Raw genomic sequence first — 21,017 nt, 5'->3', positions numbered from 1 at the left:
AAACAAAACACATCTGCAGGCTGGACCTGGCCCATGGCGCCATTCTGCAATCTCCGGTTTGAAAAAAAACACTCAACACCATGGGGAGGTTTTTCTGCAGGTGTGTTGGGCTGCCATTCTGTCCTTTGTTTCGTCTCAGGAGCTCCAAGGACTCTGGCTACCAAGCTCTGGGAGCCATCCACAGCCTTGTTTAACTGGTGGGGCAGATGGGGACCCTCGAAGAAGAGGTCTCAGTGCTCAACAGCTGGCCCCCCTTCACCCTCCTTCAGCAGACCTTTGTATCTCCCACCAGGGAGAAACCCCCACTAACTTCTTCGTCCAGGGCCTGACACATAGTAGGTGCTCAATAAACGCTTGCTGGAGAATGGGGTTACCTCCCGGGGCTTTTACTCCTACAGGGATCCAGAAGGAGTCTGGGATGAGGGCCGAGTGGGCACGTGTCAAGTACCTGAGGACGATTATTACATTACGTTTCAGTCCCCATAACCACGGCCTAAGAGATGGGTACTGTTGTCTCTGTTTTATAGACGAGGAAACGGGGGCCCAGAGCTGTGGGATCATTCACTATGGGCATGTGGGCAAAAATGAATTTCAGTCGCAGGAAGACTAATGCCAACACCTTCTAAGCCAGGGGTCCGAGAGCTGCGGCCAGGGAGCCAGACCTGCCTCGTGTTTGTAAATAAAGTTGCCTTTGTCAGTTCAGGCTGCTCTCGCAGAAGTCCCATAAACGGAGTGGTTTAAACAACCGAAATTTATTCCTCATGGTTCTGGAGGCTGGAAGTCCGAGACCAGGGCGCCAGCATGGTTGGGTTCTGGAGAAGGCCCTCTTCCTGGCTGGCAGGCGGCTCTCTCCTTCCTGCGCCCTCGCCAGGTGGACAGAAATCTCATCGTGGGGGCTCCAGCCTCATGACCTAACCACCTCCCAGAGACCCTGCCTCCCTATACCTTCACATTAGGGCTTCAACATATGAATCTGGCAGTGTGTGGGGGGGGTCGCACACAAGCATTTAGTCCTTAGCTAAAGTTTTATCAGAAGACAGTCGGGCCCATTCACGTGTGTTTTCTAGAATGCGTCTGTGCTACCAAGGCACGGATGAGTACTTGCAACAGAGACCTCACGGCCCCCAGAGGCAAAAATCGTTACTATCCGCTCCTTCTCGGAAAAAGGTTGTCGCCTGCTGCTCTGGGTCAGGTGCACAACAGACTCTCAATAACTCGGGGGTGACAACGATTCATTGAGCGCGGATGATGATGCGCCAGGCCCTGCAGCTCCGATGGTAAACAGAGGCGTACCTTGGAGATACCGCGGGTTCGGTTCCAGACCGCCCCGGAAACCAGGGAGCCAGTCTGGCAACAAGCGAGTCAGATGAAATTCTTGCTTTCCCAGTGCGCACACCAGTTATGTTTACACTGTCGTCAACTAAACGTGCAGTAGCATTACGACTAAAGAAAAAAAGTACATACCTTCATCTAAAGAATCCTCATTGTGAAAAAATGCTAACTGAGCTTTCAGCCAGTTGTAATCACAGATCACAGATCACCATAACCAATGGGATAATAATGAAAAAGTGAAATATTGCCCAAGTCACCAAAATAGAACACGGAGACAGAGTGAGCAAATGCTGTTGGAAAAACGGTACCAACAGCCTTGCTGGATGCAGGGTTGCCACAAGCCTTCAATGTGTATTAAAAAAAATGCAATATCTGCAAAGTGTAATGAAATAAAGTGCCATGACGTGAGGTATGCAGACACGGTATCAATCACGGATCTTACGGACTAGCAGGGGGAACAGTGATTGGTCAGAGAATCACGTCAAAATAGGACTGAGATTTGCGGGAAGTGCTAGGAACAGAAGTGTGGGGTGTGCAGGACACGTAACCGGGGGATGGGAGGTGGTCTGGGGGCCACGAAAAGCTTCCTGGAAGAGAGGACGCGTGAGCTAAACCCTCAGCAGTGAGTACAAGGGAAGGAGGCAAAGCTGAAGGAGTGACAGCTCCGGGCACAGAACACACAAAGGTCCTGGGGCAGGAAAGAGCTGGGTGAGGAACCAAAAGGAGGCTGAGTGAAAGGTGGCAGCAGAAGGGACAGAGTGGTCTCAGGTGGCCTGGAGGGTCAGTAAGACCAGAAGGGCACAGCCAGGGTCTTCGTCCAGAGAGAAGGAGTGGCATGATTCTGCCGGCATACTGGAAAGCCCCCTCTAGCCGTCAGGTAGGCTAGAATAGTGGGGACAGAGTGGAACAGAAAACCCAGGCCAGAGAGCATTCTGCTCGTCCAGTTCAGAGGAGATGGCAGCTTGGATCGGGGACCGCTGGGGTGCCCAGTCCCCGGGCTCTGCTCACTTACGGCGTGCTGGCTCCAAGCAACAGCGCACCCCTCCACGTTCCTGGGGACAGCCTTGCCGTCGTATGGGTGGGTCAGGCCTGCGCAGACCTGGGAGGGAAGGGCACACACGCGCACACACATACAGAGATGGGTCAGCGGCAGACGGGGGCCTCCCCCTGCTCTCAGGCCCTTTCCCAGCTGCACCCCGGAGCCCACTCACGTAGGGGTGTCTGGCCTGGTAGCCCAGGACTACGGTCTGCAGGGTCTCCTCTTGGCCGTTCAGGACGAGCCTAGTTTCCAGGGAGCATCGCTGGTGTTGCCTATCCGCTGTGAAGCTCTCCTGCAGGAGGAGGCTCTGCGGGATGGGCAGAGGCAAGGTGTGCCTGGCATGGAGAGGGGAGAGTGGGCCAAAGGCATTAAAGCTTCTGGCAGGGTCAGGGGACAACTGGGCCCCAGGAGCTCAGACTGGGCCTGTCACAAGCTTGCAGGGTTAAGACCGTCACAGAGAGGAGAACATCAGGACACACATCAGCCCTGTGTCTCGCCAATCTACGTCCATTCCCCATGTCGCCATGCCCTCGTGAAAACCCAGTGACCTGGGCACGGCGGGGGTCATCACCAGCCCCTGGCAACAGAGACCCAAGGACAGGCAGCAGCTGGGGTCTGTTACCTTGAGCACTGACTTCTCTGTGCCTCAGTTTTCCCATCTGGGAAATGGGGGCTCAAATACTAGCCCCCGACCCCAATCCCAACCATGGTTGGGATCATAGGAGATAATGTCTGTGCAGTGAATGCAAGCTCCCTGAGGGCAGGAGTTCTGTCCTTTTTATTCCCTGTTTTCCCAGAAAAGTGCATCACGGCACACAGGAGGTGCTCAATGAACATAAATGAAATGAACGAAGGAACGAGGTCTGTGCAGATAACAGCCCCTGTCACGTCGTGGTTATTGCTGTTTTTATAGAAGATAACTAAGGCCAGGCAGCTGGTCTGGACACAGGCTGGAGCTGAGGCTAGGTCTGCTGATTCCCCCACCCACCCACCCCCTTACACCCCCAGACCACAAGAACAACCTTTCCAACCAGCTGCGCCTCTAGGAACTAGAAAGATTCCCCAGAGCAGCTTTCAGGCTGGGGTGAGGACAGACTTCTGCTCCCAGATTTCTTAGCATCCTCATGGAAGGGGGCTAGCTGTGCAGGGACTTCTGAGGGAGGCAGGCGATTATCTCTGAGCTCTGGGCTCCGCCTGGGCCCCGTGGAGCAGCGTGGGCCTCCCAGGTAGCACGGCTTACCCTGCCCCCCCGGGACCCTCCATGCTGCAGACCCTCCTGGCAGATGCCGCACATAAGGGGAAGGGGCCGCACGGACCTGAGGAGGAAGGTCCCCCGCTTCTGGTACCAGCTCCTGTCCCGCATCACCTCCTCCAGCTTGCCCTCCAACTCCAGGCCCCGAGGCTGGCCCCTGGTGCTGGTCACCAGGGCCGTCAGCGACACGTGGGTCTTCTGGGGCTGTAACAAGGACCGGGCTGATGGAGAGGGATGGCCCAGCGGGGGCTGGGCTCCTTAAACATGGTGCCCGGGGGTCCAAGGGGCAGCTCCCCCTGCCCGCCCATCACCTCGGGAGTGACCACCTGAGAAGGGGTTGCTGAACAGGACCGCAGCCTCACCCCAGAGCAGACTCCAAGATCGCATGGGCGCACCGCCGTGCCTGGACCTCCCCAGGTGCCCAGCGGGGAATGGTCTCGGGCTTCTGGCTCCATGAGGCGGAGCTTTGCTCCAGGGTCTGCGCTAATACGGCTGGGGTCCATTTTACAGATAAAGAAACTGAGCTCAGGAAGGCCCAAGGTCATAGGCTGAGCACTAAATGCTTTCCCATCCCAGGTGAGGGATTTGGGGGTCTCTCAACAGCGGAGCCTCCAGCATGGGCCGCCTGGACCCACCTGCTCCATGTGCCTGTAGGCGGCCGTTAGGTTCATCTCCTGCAGGGGGCCCTTCAACCAGCAGTGAAGTATCTTAAGGTCCTGGCTGTTCTCTGCGTGGATCTCGCTCCACACTGCGGCACTCCAGGCTGATTCTACTTCACTCCGGCTGCGGAAGAGGCTCTGGGCCAACGTTGTCACCGTGGATACCTACGGCGAGGCAGGGGAGGACGACCAAAGCCTTTGCACACCCTATGCCCTCCCCCTGGGATGCCCTTTCTCCCCATTCCCACTTGGGGAACTCCTACTCATCCTTCAAAACCCCTCTGATACCATCCCTGTGAGGCCTTTCCCGACGGGTCCAGGCTGAAATTGCTGTTCCCTACAGGGTCTTGAGGAAAGAGGACAAACTTCCCTCCATCCCTCAGCCCTGAGCAAAGAGAGAATCTGAAGTATCGGTTATGAGAGAAGATAACTCCCTTCCCCCTCTCTCCTCTTTGGCTCGGAAAGGGAGTATGATCTCACTGGGCCACTATTATTAGCAGGCAGGGTCTCTGTATCCCGAGGGGCATGCACCCGCAGGTGGCCTTCTCTTCCTGCACCATTGCTATGGTCTTCAGAGCCCTGGGAAGAGCTGGGGGAGTCTCTGAGGCCGACAAGTGGTGCCCGAACAGGGACCTGAAGCCCCCGTCGAGGAGTGATCGGGGACCTGGGGCGGTGAAGGAACAGGGGAGGTAGAGCACCATAGCTCTGTGCAGGGCTGTGCACCCGAGCCCACTGCCCCTGGCACAAGCCCCAGCAGGAATAGCAAGGTGCCCGTACCCCGTAGGCCACGCCCCCTGTTCACACAGCTCAGGGCCTCCCAAGTGGAGGTGATGGGGTCAAAATGGGGTTTAGGCATGACTGAGGCCCCTGCCACATACTAGAACTCCATAAAACCTTGTCCCATAGGTCACTGACCTTGGGTCTCCCCCCAGAACCTACAGGACCCCCATTGCCAGCTTACCGTTTCAGGGAAGGGCCCCTCCTTCTACCCAGCTGCTTGGGCCAAAACCTTGGGGCCATTTAGGTCTTGTCTTGCGCTCCCTCCCACTGCCCATCCACCAGCAAATCTATCGGTTCCACCTGCAAACTAGTTCCTGCTACCATCTCTGCTGCCAAACGCCCCCCCCCCCCCCGCCACCCGCCTGGGACAGGCCACTGTCAGGCCCCTGGCTGGGGTGTCTGCAGGAGCTGGTTGGCTGACCCCACCCTGCTACCACTCAGCCCCTGCCTCAGAGGGACTCTGCTGTCCCCAGGTGGGCCCACAGAGCTGCCTCTTTCTGGGTCCAAGTCAGGCCCGGACCTCCTGCTGTGTCCCACTCGTCATCCCAACACGGGAAGAGGCTATGTGTCAGGCTCCCTGGGGGGACACCTGGGGCATCCTTCACGGGTTGGTTTTCTTCCCAACTGTTATGCTTCAGAGATCAAACAGGTGCAAAGAAGCATACTCAATTACACACAGCAGCTGGTATGAAACTGACCTACGACCTTGAAGTTTTCATTCTGGTTTTTGGCAAAGGCCTGATGTCTACTTGTTTCCGAGTTCCCCTTCAACCTGCTTTCATGTTTTAACCTATCAGCGGCTAAGCAAGAATACGGGAAACTGAGATGGAGGGGGTGGGGCGGTCCACTCTCCCAAATTCACTTGGCAACTAATTCTGAAGACTATAAATGCTGGGCCATCCAAACTGCCCACATCTGTGACCTGGTATCAGGCCTGGGTGCTGTTCTCCCTCTGCATGCAAGAAGTTCTGAATGGCAGGGAACCAGGTTCCTGGGCCGTGAGTCCAATGGCAGGGAGGGGAGCAGAGGACGTAACCGAGCATGCGCACCCGGAGGTAAGTGGTAGCCGGGGTGTAGAGGTGGATCTTGCCCTCCCTGTCAAGACCCTGGTTCCTGTAGGCCACGTTCATCACCAGGTTCTTGAGGGTCCAGGCCTTGCCCAGTGTCAGCTCCAGGACAGCCTGGAACATGGGTCGGCGTGGCCAGTCCAGCCTGTGAGCCACGGAGACCATCAGCCACGGACTATCCATGTTCAAGGCTCCTGCAAGAGGTAGAGAGGGAGAAGCAGGTACGACCAATATGAAAAGAGCTACTGGCAGGTACCAAGAGGTAGCCTCATCACAGCCCCTGTGGGCATGTCTCAGAACTGAGGATGACTGGGATGGGACAGGAGGGAACTTTACAGAACGCTGCTCATGTTCTGAATCTTGACAGGGGCGACACCGGTGTGCGCACCTGTCAAAACTCATTAAATGGTACCCTGGAGTGTATTCCACTCTAGTTAAGGCATGAAATGTACAGAGGTCTACAGCTTACTTCGACCTGCACCAACAAATAACACGGGTGGTAAGGGTAGATATGTGGGGGTAAAATGTTAACGGTGGAATCTTGGGCTGAAAGTATGTTGATGTTAATGATACAATCCATTGCACTTTTCTGTAGGTTTGACAAGTTTTCATAGAGACATGTTGGGCAAAAGAAATGCATGAAGAAGTTGGAGAGACGGCACAGGCGTGTGGTAATAAAGGTAATAAAGAACGTGGCCTTTACTTTCCAAGCTGTAACCTCTTTAAGCCTGTGCTGCCATCATCTATAAAATGGGTACAGTAAGACTGCTCACTGGGTACTGGGACAGAGGAAGCACTCATTAAGAAGAGTAAATACTGGGGCGCTTGGGTGGCTCAGTGGGTTAAGCATCTGCCTTCAGCTCAGGTCATGATCCCAGGGTCCTGGGATCGAGCGCCGCATCGGGCTCCCTGCTCCGCGGGGAGTCTGCTTCTCCCTCTCCCTCTGCCTTCTCCCTCCTGCTTATGTGCTCTCTCTCCCTCTCAAATAAATAAATAAAATCTTTAAAAAAAAAAAAAGGAAGAGCCATCACTCTCACCACCATCATCAAAAAGGTGACATTCAATATAACCTTTTGCCTGTCCATGATTCACTGAAAGCAGGTCTCATATTTTGTTATGAATAGCCTAATCCATTCAAGGACTAAGTCAGCCAGTATTGCTCGGGACACTGGGGATGCGCAGTGAACAAGCAGGCACAGCTCCTGCCTTCATGGAACTAGCAGTCCAGAGGCAGTGGATGGCAGGAGGGACAGATCTTGAACAAATAAACATATAATGAGACCTAAGTAAAAAATGCTGAGTGCCATGGAGGAAAATAAAGGGCGGGGGGGGGGGGGTTGATGAGGATCGGCCCAGGACAGCCAAGGTTCCCATGAGAAAGTGACAATTGAGCAGAGACCTAAATGAAAAGCAGTGGGAGTCTGTCAAAGGGGAGGGTGACCTCCCACCTGCTGGAGATTTACTGTCTGGGCAAACTGAGGCAGAGAAGCCTGGATGTAGGGAAACGAGACACAATGAGGACAGAGGGTGAGCTGCCCATGTGAGAACAGGGAGATGCTGAAGAGAATAGCCCAGGGCCCTGTCCCGCTTGCACCCGTCCCACAGGGGATGGGAAAACTGCTCCGCGAAAGAACAGAATGAAAAAGAAAGATCCACAGATACAAACCCCAGGGGTCCCCGTTCAACTGCTCGACAGAGAAGCCCATCAAAGTGTACCCCCAAACACATGTAGAGCTTCTTCCAAACAAGCTCTGAGTGGCCAGTCCTTAAACACAGCACATACCTAAGTCTTGTCTGACATTTGAGGAAAGCTACTAATAGCAATTCAGAAAAAAAGTTAAGAGAAACTCAGGGAGAACAGATCAAAGTCCCCCAGTTCTGTAACGTATCCGCTCAGAGAAGTAAGAAGAGTTGTGTTCGCAGAGCAGGACACTACAAGAAAAGAACTCTTGGGAACAAAAAAGAGCTCTTGGAAATACAAGATAGCCAAAATTAAAATGTACTAGAAGGGCTGGCAGATGGAGTTAAGGAAATAGGTCCTCAAAACAGAACAAAAAAAGATAAGGAGATGGAACCAAGGAGAGAAAAGAAAGAAAATTAGAGGCTCAGTTTCTGAGGACCAATATCTGACCAACAGGAATTCCAGAAGCCAGAAAGAAGGAGATTATCAAAGAAACTGTACAAGCACATTACCCAGACCCAAATGACGTTTCCAAGTTGAAAGGGTCTAAGCGAAGTGCCCAGTACAATGGATGAAAGTCAATGTACACCAGGGCACATCATAATAAGATCTGAAGACGCTCGGAATACAAAGAAGTTCCTAAAAGCTTCCAGAGAGTGAGAAAGTGGGCACATACGAAGGATGATGGCCCAGAAATAGCATCCTATTTGAAATGACACTGGAGCGATGTCCTCAAAATCCCAAGAGGAAAACTAAAATTCTCTACTTGGCCAAATTACCCAGGTACAATGAAGACAATTTAAACATTCAGGGGTGCAAAATGTTTACATCCCATTATGGGTTGAATTGTGTCTCTCAAAAATATACAAAATCCCAACCCCCCAGTATATCCCAGAATGTGACCTTATTTGGGAAATGAGGTCATCACAGATATAAGTAGTTATGATGAGGTCATACTAGAGTAGGGTGGGCCCTAAAACCAATAGGACTGGTGTCTTTTTAAGAAGAGGGAAGGGGCGCCTGGGCGGCTCAGTCGGTTAAGTGTCTGCCTTCGGCTCAGGTCGTGATCCCGGGGTCCTGGGATCGAGCCCCGCATCAGGCTCCCTGCTCAGTGGGAAGCCTGCTTCTCCCTCTCCCACTCCCCCTGCTTGTGTTCCCTCTCTCCCTGTCTCCCTCTCTCTCTCTGTGTCAAATAAATAAATAAAAAGTTAAAAAAAAAAAAAAAGAAGAGGGAAGTCTAAACACAGACACACACACACCAGGAGAAAGCCAAGTGACAACAGAGACAGAAATGAGAGCAATGTCACTATATGCCAAGGAACCCCAAGTAGCAACGGCCACCATCAGGAGCTAGGAAAAGGCAGGGAAGAATTCTATCCAGGTTACAGAGGGAGCATGGCCCTGACGACACCTTGAACTCAGAATTCTAGTCTCTAGAACTGGTGAGAGAATACATTTCTGTTGTTTTAAGCCACTCAGTTTGTGGTCATTTGTTAAAGCAGCCCTAGGAAACTAATACACTTCTCTCAGGAAGCTGCTGGAAGATGTGCTCCATCAAAACAAAAGAGTAAACCAAGAAAGAAGACGACATGAGTGCAAGAAACAGGGCTGTGACCCAGAGAAGTGGAAGGAATTCCCAGGATGACAGGGAAGGGATGCCCCAGAACCAAAGCTGTGCAACCGGTCTACATTGGAGCAGAAAGACAGAGGATCCAGGAAGAAGGTCTCCAAGAAACATATAAGAACTAATTGAAGCTGATACATAATCTGATGTGTCTGACCATCTGGAAAAAGTTTTGTACTTATACTAAAAATTCTGGGAATAATTATAAAGAGGAAAATAGAAAACTGGTCAAACGGGAAAAAGACAATTATAACTCCAGGAAAAACATAAAGTTAGAATCATAGTATACCATGTATCTCAGCTATGAAGGACACATATAGAGTCACAATTAAGTAAATATTGAATATTCACTGACCAACTCTTGTAGGGGGATGAAGGGAAATAGATATCTGAAAAGGGTTTAAGAGTTAAATTCTCATCCTCTCTGGTTAGAAATATATGGAGAAGGCCTAAAAAAGAAAAATCAAGAAATAACAGTATAATTATAGTGTTTTAAGAGCCAAAGAGCTTAACAAGAAAGAGCTAACACAGTTTACAGTGGTTGCTGTTTTAAGCAAAACTTGGGATAGGAAGACATGAAGCAGAGGATTACTGTATTTATTATACACTAGCTTTAAAAAATAAACTTTTAAAGAATTATTTCAGGTACATACATGAGTAGAGAACATAATATGATGAGCCCCTATGTAATACTCACCACCTTCAACAATTACCAACTCATAGTTTCTACTTTACTTTTCAACCTATGTATTACTGCAATAAAAATAAAATTAATTCAAGGATAAACTATGGCAAATCCATTTCTTAAAAGTGAGAGAGTGTTCTGGGGAGAAGAAACAGCAACTGCAAAGGCCCTGAGGTATGTTTGGAGAAATGGAAAAGAGGCCAGTGGGGCTGCAGGATAATGGGCAACAGGTAAACTGGGGTAAGAGAAGCCTGGAGAATCAGGCAAGGGACAGTCATGTAGAGCTCTATTGATGAGGGGAAGGAATCAGGATATAATTGTGTCATGGGACACATTAAAGGTCTGAGTCTTGACATCCAGACCAACACATAGGAAAGGTTACTCCAGGTAATGGGCACAGTCCGGGCAAAGGCCTGGGGTCCAGAGATCTTAACGCCTAGCCAAAGAGTCTAGAGATGACACTCACCTTCCCACTTCCACAGGGTAGCTCGAGACGTGTCCTTCCACTGCAAGCCTGCCACAAAGGGCAGCTGCCCATTGTACTGCACCTTCAGGTGTGTGCTGCTCTCCACGTGTGGCTGGCGAAGGCTTGAGTGATACAGCTGCATACGGTAATCCACCTGCCTCTCAGGCACCTGCAGCACAAACTGGAGGAGACCCGTGCTCAAGATGCTAATCAGATGACTCCACTCCCAACCTAGAACATTCTACCGGCTCACCGCGACAGCCAGGGGTTGGACTGAGTTCCCTGGTTATCAGGAACTGCCCAGCCCACTCCCAAAGAAACCCTGTACCCATTAGCAGTCGCTCCCTGTTGCCCCCTGGAAACCATGAATCTACTTTCTGTTACTATGGATTTGCCTATTCTGGACATTTTGTATAAGTGGAATCATATAATATGTGGCCTTCTGCGTCTGGCTTCTTTCACTTAGCATGATGATTTCAAGATTCATGCATGGTGTATTATAGCATGTATCAGAACTTTATTCCTTTTTATTGCTGAACAATATTCTATTGTATGGATAAATCCTATTTTATTTATCCATTCATTGTTGAAGAGCATTTGTGTTGTTTCTCCTTTTTGGCTATTATGAATAATACTCTATAACTATTCCATACAGGTTTGTGTGAACACAGGTTTTCAATTCTCTCTAGTTCCTAGGAGTAGAATTGTTACGTCATTTGGTAACTCTGTTCTTAACATTTTAAAGATACGCCAAACTGTTTTTCCATACTGTCATACCATTTGGTGATCCCAACCAGTATACGAGAGGTCTAACATCTCCATATTCTCACCAACACTTAAGTGTCTTTTTTGTTTTTACCCTTGCTCGTGGGTTTGTAGTACTATCTCACTGTGATTCTGATTTCCCTAATCACACTGAGCATCGTTTCATGTGCTTATTGACCACGTGTATACCTTTTGTGAAGAAATATCTATTCAAATCCCTTGTCTTTTTCTTGTTGAGTTGTAAGAGTTATCTATATATTTGGGGAAAAAAATCCCTTATCAGACATAAAACTTGTAGATGTTTTCTTCCATCCTGTGGGTTACTTCTCTTTCTCGATGGAGTCTTTGGAAGCATAAACTTTTTAAATTTTGATGAAGCCCAATGTATCAGTTTTTGTTGCTGTTAATACACTTTTAGTGTCAAAGCTCAGAAACCCTTGCCTATTCTAAAGTGGTAAAGATTCACTTTTATGTTTTCTTCCAAGAGGTTTATAGTTCTTCAATTTAGGTCTACGATCTGGTTTGCATTAGTTTTTATATATGGTATTAGGTAAGCGTCCAACTTCATTCTTTTTGCACATGGATATCCAGTGGTACCAGCACTCGTTGGTGAAAAGACTATTCTTTCCCCTCTTCAGTGGTTTTGGCAACCTTGTCAAAAATCAACCGACTGTAAATATAAGGCTTTATTTCAGGACTCCCAATTCTACTCCATTGGTCTGTATGTCTACCCTTACACCACTACCATACTACCTTCGTTACCAGAGCTTTGTAGTAAGTTTTGAAATTGGAAAGAATGAGTTCTCCAACTTTGTTCTTCTTTTTCAAGGTGGTTTGGGCTCTTCTGTGTCCCTTGCAATTCCATATGAATTTTAGGATCAGCTTGTCAGTTTCAGCAAAAAGAGATCACGTGGTTTTGGATAGGCATAGATAGGGACTATCGAATCTGTAGATGAATTTAGGAAATGTTGCCATCTTAAGATTCGTTTTACGATCCAAGAACATGGGATGTCTTCCCATTTATTTCAGCTTTCCTTAATTTCTTTCAACAACGTTTTGTGGTTTTCAGAGTATTAGTTCTACTTTCTTTTGTTATATTTGTGCTGAAGTATTTATCCTTTTTTGACACTACTGCAAATGGAATTCTTAATTTAATTTTCACAGTTTTCATTGCTAGTGTAGAGAAATACAACTGACTTTCTTTTTTTTTTTTTTTAAAGATTTTATTTATTTATTCATGAGAGACAGAGAGAGAGAGAGAGAGGCAGAGGGAGAAGCAGGCTCCCAAGGAGCAGGGAGCCTGATGCGGGACTCGATCCCAGGACCCTGAGATCGTGACCTGAGCCGAAGGCAGATGCTTAACCATCTTAGCCACCCAGGCGCCCTACAACTGACTTTCATATATTTATCTTGTCTGCTGCAACTTTGAGGAACTCATTTATTAGGTCTAATAGATCTTTTCGTGGATTCATTAGGGTCTTCTACATATAACAGTGTCATCTGTAAGCAGAAATAGTTTTACTTCTTCCTTTCCAATCTGGATGCATTTCATTTTTTTTTTTTTCTTGCTTAACTGCCCTAGCTAAAACCTCCAGTACAATGTTGAATAGAGGTGGTGAGACCAGACATCCTAGCTTCTTCCTGATCTTAGAGGGAAAGCAGTTAGGCTTTTACCATTAAGTTTGATGTTGGCGGTGGATTTTTCATTGATGGCCTTTATCAGGTTGAGGAAGTGCTCTTCCATTGCTAATTGTGTGTTTTTATCATGAAAGGGTATGGGGTTTTGCCAAATACTTTTTCTGCCTCTCTTCAGATGATCATGTGGTTTCCATCCTTCACTCCATGAATATGGTATATTACCTTGATTGATTTTCAAATGTGAAACCAACCTTGAATTCTGGGGATAAAGCCCCTTTGGTCATGTTGTGTAATTCTATTTATATATTGCTCAATTCAGTTTGGTAGTGTTTTCTTGAGGATTTTGTATCTGTATTTATAAGAGGTCTTTCGTTTTTCTTTTCTCATGATGTCCTGGTCTGGTCTGGGCATCAGGATGATACTGGCCTCATAGAATGAACTGGGAAGTCTTTTCCCCTCTTGACTAACCATTTAGTAAATTATTTTCTAGTCAATTAATTCTGGCACAATCCAATCCAGCCAAGAGGTTAAGAGCCTAAGGTATGCAATGAAGCCTACTGGAATTTCAATTCCAATCCTGCCACATAATAGCTGTGAGACCTCAGACAAGTCTGTTTACGCAATTTCTCCTCGGCAGAATGAGGATAGTGGTTACTTCACAAGGGTTAAATGAAATAATACAAACAACACATCTGAAACATAGCCTGGCAATAATAAGTGGCTCATCATTGCTCACTTTGCCCTTCCCTCTTCTGTTCACTGTCAGCTTCTTAAGGATAAATAGTATCTTACGCATGTCTCCCCAGAACCTAGCATGGTGTCTGCCACATTTGAGAAGGCTTGCAGAAACAAACACTCTTTAATCTCTTCACTAAAATTTTTGGGACCAGATGCTTTCCAGAAATAAGAAATTTCCACAATTTAGAATAGTAACATAACGCATGTACTGCAATTATATAAAGAACTCCTACCAATGAAGTCAAAATTCTAGTTTTTTTCAAATGTCAATACAAAAATGCCATCCCCAGAAAGGGTAATGCAATGGTAGAAAAAATACAGAAAAGGTGGCGCTCAGCATTATTAAGTGGTCGGGGAAATGCAAATTCAAACAAGATATCCTTTCCATCCAGATCAGCAAAGTTTTTCAAATGTTAAAAGTCAAGTATTGGCCGGAGTCTGGAAATTGCTCCTCGTGGACATGGCTGGAGGGAAGGGTGATCGGTTCGAACATTTTGGAGGCCAAACTGTCACAAGACAGCAAATTAAAAATAGGCAAATTCCAAAACCCAGAAATTATGTATTATGACGTGTGCCCCAGAGACTCTGGCACACGTGTACCCAGGGATGGGTGCCCAAGGATGTTCAGGCTTGCATCACCAGAAACCACAAGCACGCAATGGCCAAATAAGATGGAACATAGCTACGGATGGAGCACGATGCAAGAGTTTAAAAGAATAGAGTAGATCTCTACAAAGTAACAAGAAAGTTCTCCAACACCCGTAGCTGAAGGATACACACAGCAAGACTCACCAAACAAAACCAAGTGCCTGTGACCGGCACATAGAGCAAAGGAACAGAAAGAGATCTCCCTCCCAGCACCCTAGAATGTAACTGCTCTTTCTTCCAGGTAACTGAGGAGGGGGCCGGGATGGAAGATGGAAACTGAGAAAGGAATTTTAGCTTTATTTCAAGTGTGACTTTTTTTTTCACAAGGAGAATTTATTCAGACAGTATTGGTATTTAAAAGCAATTTAGTACTTGGGAATAAAGTTAACCAAGGAGGCCAAAGACTTGCAAGCTGGAAATTACAAAATGTTACTGGAAGAAATTAAAGATGCGACTACATGGAAAGATGTCCTGTGTTCGTAGATGGAAAGACTAAATATTGGTAAGATGTCAGTACTCCCCAGAGCATCCTATAGATCGAACCCGATCCCTATTAAAATCACAATGGCATTTTCGTGTGTGTGGCAGAAACCGAAAAATCCGTCCTAAAATTCAGATGGGATCTCAAGGGACCCTGAACAGCCCAAACAATCTTGAAAAAGAGCACAAAGTTGGAGGTCTCACAAAGCTACAGTAATCAAAACAGTATGGCAGGGACACACAGACAGACATACAGACCAATGGAATAGAATAGGGCCCCCCAAATAAACTCCCACATTTGTGATCAAGTCATTTTTCCACAAGCATGCCAAGCACACTCCACGGGGGAAAGCACAGTCTGTCCGACACACGGTGCTGGGACCAGTGGATATCCACATGCAAGAGAATGCAGCTGGATGCTCACCTCACACCACACACAAAAACTGATTCAGAATGGATCAAAGACCTAAATGTTAAGAGCTGAAACTAGAAGACGTTTAGAAGAAAGCATAGAGGGAAAACTATTGGATGTGGCAAGGATTTCCTAGATAGGACACTCAAAACCCAGGCCACAAAAGTAAAAAGAGATCAATCAGACCACCTGCACAGGTAAAACTTTTATGGACCAAAGGATGCTGTCAAAGGATGGAAAAGGCAATGGGTGGAATGAGAGAACATATCTGCAAACTATGTATCTGATCAGTAGTTAATATCCAGAATGTATCAAGAACTCTAACAATGCAGTAACAACAAAGCAAACAACCTGACTCGAAAATGGGCCGAGGACTTAAATAGACATTTCTCCAAAGAAGATAAACCAATGGCCGACAGGGGTGTGGAAAAGATCTCAACATCACTCAGCGTTAGGGAAATGCCCATCAAAACCACAATGGGGTACTCCCTCACCCCCATTAGCATGGCTACCACCCATAACAACAGGAAATAGCAAGTGTCAGGGGGAGTGGGGAGTAGGGGGTTATTCCTGAACGGGGACAGAGTTTCACGCTTACAAGATGAAAAAGTTCTGGGGACAGATGATGGTGACGGCCGCACAACACTGTGAACGTAACTAATGACACCGAACCATACACCTAAAAATGGCAGAAATGGTCAATTTTAGGTTATAGGTATTTTACCACAACTAAAAAAATTTTTAAACAATTTAAAGACAAACACACTTAGTGCGTGCCTTACAAGAGCCCATCGCCTATTCAGTGGCTAAGCACTCACGTATATGTTACTTACCAGAAACAGATAACCCTCCGGTAAAACCTGAAAGTGAAGCCGTTTCCCAAATGCATGTATAGTTGGAAATCTGTGCTTCCCAAGCCCCCTTGCAGACAACCCGCTGCAAATATCCTTGCAGATGAGCGTCCCTCCCCCACCCACCCCTGCACGCCGTGCAGATATTAGACTCTTAGACTCCCCCAGGGACACGGGGACTAGAGGTGGGAGAGGGGTAAGGGAGAGGGGTAAGGAAAGGCTAAGCTGAGTTTTAGCCTGCAGCGTCCTTGCAACCAAGGCCCGAAGGGACATGTGGGGGGCCAGGGATGGGGGGGATGCCCAGCTGCCATGCCACCATGCAAGTTAAAGCTCTGCCGAGGTTGGGCTCACCTCCATGAAGTAATTGCTCAGGGCTGGACCTGAGTCGTTCTGGAAGGTCTGGCTGATGCGGAGCTTCCTCTTATTGCTGCTTTCATTCCAGCGCATCCCGTAGCTGGCCTCCAGTTGTGAGTGCAGGGAGCCCAAGCCCTCCTCGTGCCGCAGCTGAACCTGGGGACACACCGCACCAGGGAGATCCCCGAGAAAGCCTTGCCTGCCCCGTCCCCAGGCCTCCTTGCCGCCACCCACCCTGGGGGAGGCAAGCTTGTCTCTCCGGGAAGACAGTTCTGTAGGAGAATGGTCTTTGCATTGATTTTGATTTTGCAGGACAGCGCATCTGAATATGGTTCACCTACCTGACTGGGCTGTTGGTACCCCTTAAATGCTGAGCCTGAGGCGAGTGGCTCATGGGCCTCACCCTGGTCCACGCCCCAATAAGGGTCTGAAAGAGCCAGCTGCCATGGGAAAATGGCTCCAACCGCACGGCTCTCTGCCCCCTACTCTCCCACAGTGGCCTCTGGCTCCCTGGATAGACTCGAAGCGGACCAGGGTTTTACACCTGCCATCCTGCGGCCCTCTCCTATCTCCGAACCACAGGTCAAGGCAATACAGGCTCGTTCATTTATTCCTTCACTGAACACATCTTTCCCGAGTACCAAGTAATATGATGCCCAGCACCAGACATCAGATACCCAAGAATAAAGAATCAAGAAGACCCTGCACTCACGGGGGCAAGGATCCAGGGGGAGAGGCAAACATGAACTAAGTAAATTAAACAAAGGCACAGCTGCTTGCTTCTCCCTTTTGCTCACCCTGCCAGCCACTCTGGTGAACTGTGAGATCCTGACCTTCCATTTCTCCCTCCTGTCCCAGGACCTTTGCACTTGCCATTCCCCCTGCGTGCAGCATGCTTCCATAGGAACAGAACTGTTGCACGCTTTCATTTTCCGCTTACAATTTCTTTTTTCTGAAGAAGACTTCCCCATTGCCCCATCCAAACCAGACTACCTGTCCTGTTTGCTCAGCCTCTGCCCTACCACCCACGTCACTTACAGCTCTCTTGGTTTGGTCTGTCTCTCTCTCTCTGCCCCTGCCCAGCAATGGGATGGCACAGACCAACTGCTGCCATGCGCACAAGTCTCCCCCGAGTGGTACACATACAGCAGGTGTTCAATAAAGACCAACGGAACCAACGCACGGAAGCCTGAGACCAAAGCTCCGATTCCAGCTCCGTTCCCATACGTGACCTTGAGCAAACCCTTCTCTGTGAGGATGAGCTCCCGGCTCTCTCCAGACCCCCGCCCAGCCAGGGCACCCACCTTGTGGCTGAGTGCTGGGGTCTGCGTGCAGTGGAGCTCGTGGTCCAGCTCCAGCTCATAGGTCACCTCTGAGCCACTATGCGCCCGCAGCTTCTGGATGGTGCTGCACTCCTGGGCCAGCTGCCTCGCCTGACCTGTGCAGCGCAACCCAGAGACACCTGCCCGTCCTCGGCCAGCAGCCCTCCATCCCCATTCCAGGGAGAGGAGCATCCAGCCCGGTCTCAGCCACCCCCCACCCCTGCTCCGATCTGCTCCACTTAATGTCACTCATTGGAACCTATGGAGGGAGAGGTTTTAAAAGACAGGCTTATGTTCCCCCAAACACACACACAGCTTTTTTTTTTTTTTTAACTGGCAGGTGTTCAGTGGCTAAGGAAGAGTGTGGTGAGGGCAAGACAAGGTGACAAGGTGGCACCTTGGCCCTCAGAGCCAGAGCCCCGGAGATGCTGCGGGTCCTGCCCCCTCCCACCTCGCCCCCAGCCCGGCATGCGGCGCCATACCCAGAAGGCCGTACTTGATCCTCAGGGAGCTGGTCCAGAGGCGGCTGTGCCTCTGTAGGAGGCCCACGAGGTGCAGTCCCACGAAACCGGGCACAGAGAGCTTGCCGCCCAGGGCCACCACCTGCAGCCCGTCCTCCACCGCCTTCTCCAGCAGCACTGCGCGGGGGGTAGGCAGTGAGAGGGGCAGGCGTGGAGTGGTCATGGCCCACACCCCGGGACTGACACCCCACCCCAGCACCAGGCAAGGCAAGGAAATGGGAACCGCCCAGGGGGCCTGGGGATGGGGGGTCCTAGTGGAACCCATGCCCGAGTCTCTGCCAAGGAACCTTGGTGTCCGAGTGCTCACAGCATTACTTGGTGGCCACTGTCGGTGGCCCAAAAGTCACTTTTGTGGGTTCGGGCCAAAACGTTTAAATAAAGTAGAACAAAACAAGGTAGAACAGAAGGGAAATGACAGTGCCTTCTAGGCCATCTGGTAAACCTCACCTTCTGAAAGTTGCTCCTGCCACATGGACGTTCAGCCAGGTCACACAGGTATAGCAGGGCCCGCGACAATACCCAAAGTGCCCACGCCAGGTGGCCAGCAGCCCCAGCCCCTGACATCGTTCCCTTGGAATCTCCCAGAACACCCCACGAGGAGCATAGCTAGGGGGCCACACCCCAGCTCTGGCGTCCGGGCGGGCATCTGCCAGACCGGCCACGCCCAGGCCAGGCGATGTGTTTAAGGTTTAAACCGTGCCCCGTGCAACTTGGGCATTCAGTGTTGGGGGGAGCCTCTGGGGGACCGAAGGGAAGTTGTGAGCAGATATGGAGCCTGGATTTTTCCCTGGGGTGGGATGTTAATACTGCCAGGTGGAGGGGACGGAGACTCCATGTGGGCTACTCAGCCCTCCCCCTCCAGTAGCCTTGCCCACTGAAGAGAGGGAGTGGCAGCAGGGGGTCCCTCTTCCTACCTGACAGGTGGGCCTGGTCGCTCAGCAGGTTGCTCAATGACACGGAGAAGGCCAACCTGCTGCCGGTCTGCTGGCTGAGGTTCCCGATAAGGACCACAGGACTCCCTGCTGTCACGAGTTTCACCTCCAGCTGGACCTCACACCGCTGGGCCTCGCCCCCAGCTGCTGGCCACAGGTCACTCCGGCCCTGAAAAGACCCCAGCATCACCTGGGGGCGGTGGGGGGGATCGGCCAGCGGGCCTGGCTCTGCCCATAAGAACGGAGACCGGACAGAGGACAGAGCTTAGCTAATGGCCTTCTTGGCTGGTTCTTCTCCAATTTCTTCAACTTGACCTTTTTCAAAGTAGATAGTCCCTGTTATAAGTTCAGATGTAAATGTGAAGGACACCCCCCGCCCCTCTCGTCAGCCAGCTCTGGGCCAGTTCTCTCTGCAGAATATTCTGGGATCTGACCACGTGGGCCATCAGCACCTGTGTCACCCCCACATCCTCGTCCCGGCTGTCCCGGCTCCCCCCCGGGGCCCTGATGTCTGTTCCCCACCAGAGTGACCCCTTTGAGACACACAGGATCATACACACTCGTCTACCTCAGGGTAAAAGTCAAAGTCCTTGCAAAGACCAATAAGGCTGAGGCTTTCTCTGGAAGTGAGCAGTGCAGACCTGGCCGAAGGGACTGCCCGTGGGAGGATACTGGCAGGCAGGACACACGGACAGCCCAAAACACATGCTACACGTCATGGTGCTGGAGATTTTCTGGAGAACCATAAGCGACTGCAACTGTCATCGCTGACTGCTGCTGCCAACTGTAGACCAATCCAGCAGACCTCTCTGCTAACTGCCCGCTGATGCGCTCACCCCGAAGATGTAACACCGACCCCACCATTCCCAGACTGTCCACTATTTTAGGCACTCTCGAAATCCCGTTTTTGCCTTTGTTTCTTGGCAGTCACGATTTGCTCTCTTCTGATTCCTCTTTTGGAAGGCCTTACGTGATCTATCCCCCCACCTCTCTGTCCACTCTCCTATTCTGCTCCAAACACATAAGCCTGAGTACTGTGCTATTAACACTCTGGGCAAATTATCACCTCAGGACCTTTGCACATGCTGCATCCTTTACCTGAAATCCTTTCCCCCAAAGAACCCATGGCTCTCTTCTGCACATCCTCTGGGCCTCCTTTCCCATCCTATTTAAAACTGAAGCCAACCCCCAGACCCTTCTCACATAACCTCAGACCCCTGTGCCCAGCTCAAAGATTTCCTTTTCCTACAGCATATATACCCACCTATCACCGTACAATTTGCTTATTTATTTCATTTATTGTCTCTCCCATTACAGCGTAAGCTCCAAGAGGAGAAAATTGTGTCTCTTTCACTGAGCTCTCTTCCCAGTACCTGGCACACTCTAGGTACTAGATAAATAGTCGTTGGAAAAAAAAAACGAAGACACTGAAAAATATAGGTTTCAATCCCCTCCTTAGTCTCCCCATCTCCCTCAGGGGCAGCCACTGTGCCCATCTTCTTGTGCATCCTCCAGAAAGCTGGGGCTCTAAGAGGAAGGGATTCTCAGAATCCCTGATGTTTGGTCTTCCCTGCACCTGGGCAAGGAAGGACGTATATGACTGTGTGTGTGTGTATGTGTGTGCATGTTCATGTGCATTCAGCCACACGTGTGCACAGAAGCATAGACTTATAAGCTCCCTCCTGCTTTTCACAAAAACAGATGTAGGCTCTCCATTCTGCCCTGCTTCTCTCACTTTAAGGGGTGTCTTGGTGATGGTTTTACGTTGTCG

The 21,017-nt window shown here is 49.8% G+C and overlaps 1 protein-coding gene across 1 annotated transcript in view; it reads right to left on the bottom strand.

Moving 5' to 3' along the window:
• LOC118528540 (uncharacterized) overlaps nt 1-21,017 on the bottom strand; it is a 148,496-nt gene that overhangs the window by 84,516 nt on the left and 42,963 nt on the right. The window contains exons 24-33 of the mRNA XM_078074038.1: nt 19,229-19,415; nt 18,276-18,431; nt 17,776-17,909; nt 16,469-16,627; nt 10,586-10,766; nt 6,112-6,323; nt 4,259-4,447; nt 3,688-3,827; nt 2,544-2,706; nt 2,345-2,431 (exon numbers count right to left, since the gene is read on the bottom strand). Of these exons, the coding sequence (XP_077930164.1) occupies nt 2,345-2,431; nt 2,544-2,706; nt 3,688-3,827; nt 4,259-4,447; nt 6,112-6,323; nt 10,586-10,766; nt 16,469-16,627; nt 17,776-17,909; nt 18,276-18,431; nt 19,229-19,415 (1,608 nt within the window). The remainder of the gene's footprint in view (nt 1-2,344; nt 2,432-2,543; nt 2,707-3,687; nt 3,828-4,258; nt 4,448-6,111; nt 6,324-10,585; nt 10,767-16,468; nt 16,628-17,775; nt 17,910-18,275; nt 18,432-19,228; nt 19,416-21,017) is intronic.

The sequence above is a fragment of the Halichoerus grypus genome, chromosome 6 (assembly GCF_964656455.1).
Source record: "Halichoerus grypus chromosome 6, mHalGry1.hap1.1, whole genome shotgun sequence".
In the NCBI taxonomy this organism is placed as follows: Eukaryota; Metazoa; Chordata; class Mammalia; order Carnivora; family Phocidae; genus Halichoerus; species Halichoerus grypus.
This window is presented reverse-complemented; position numbering and strand designations above follow the sequence as displayed.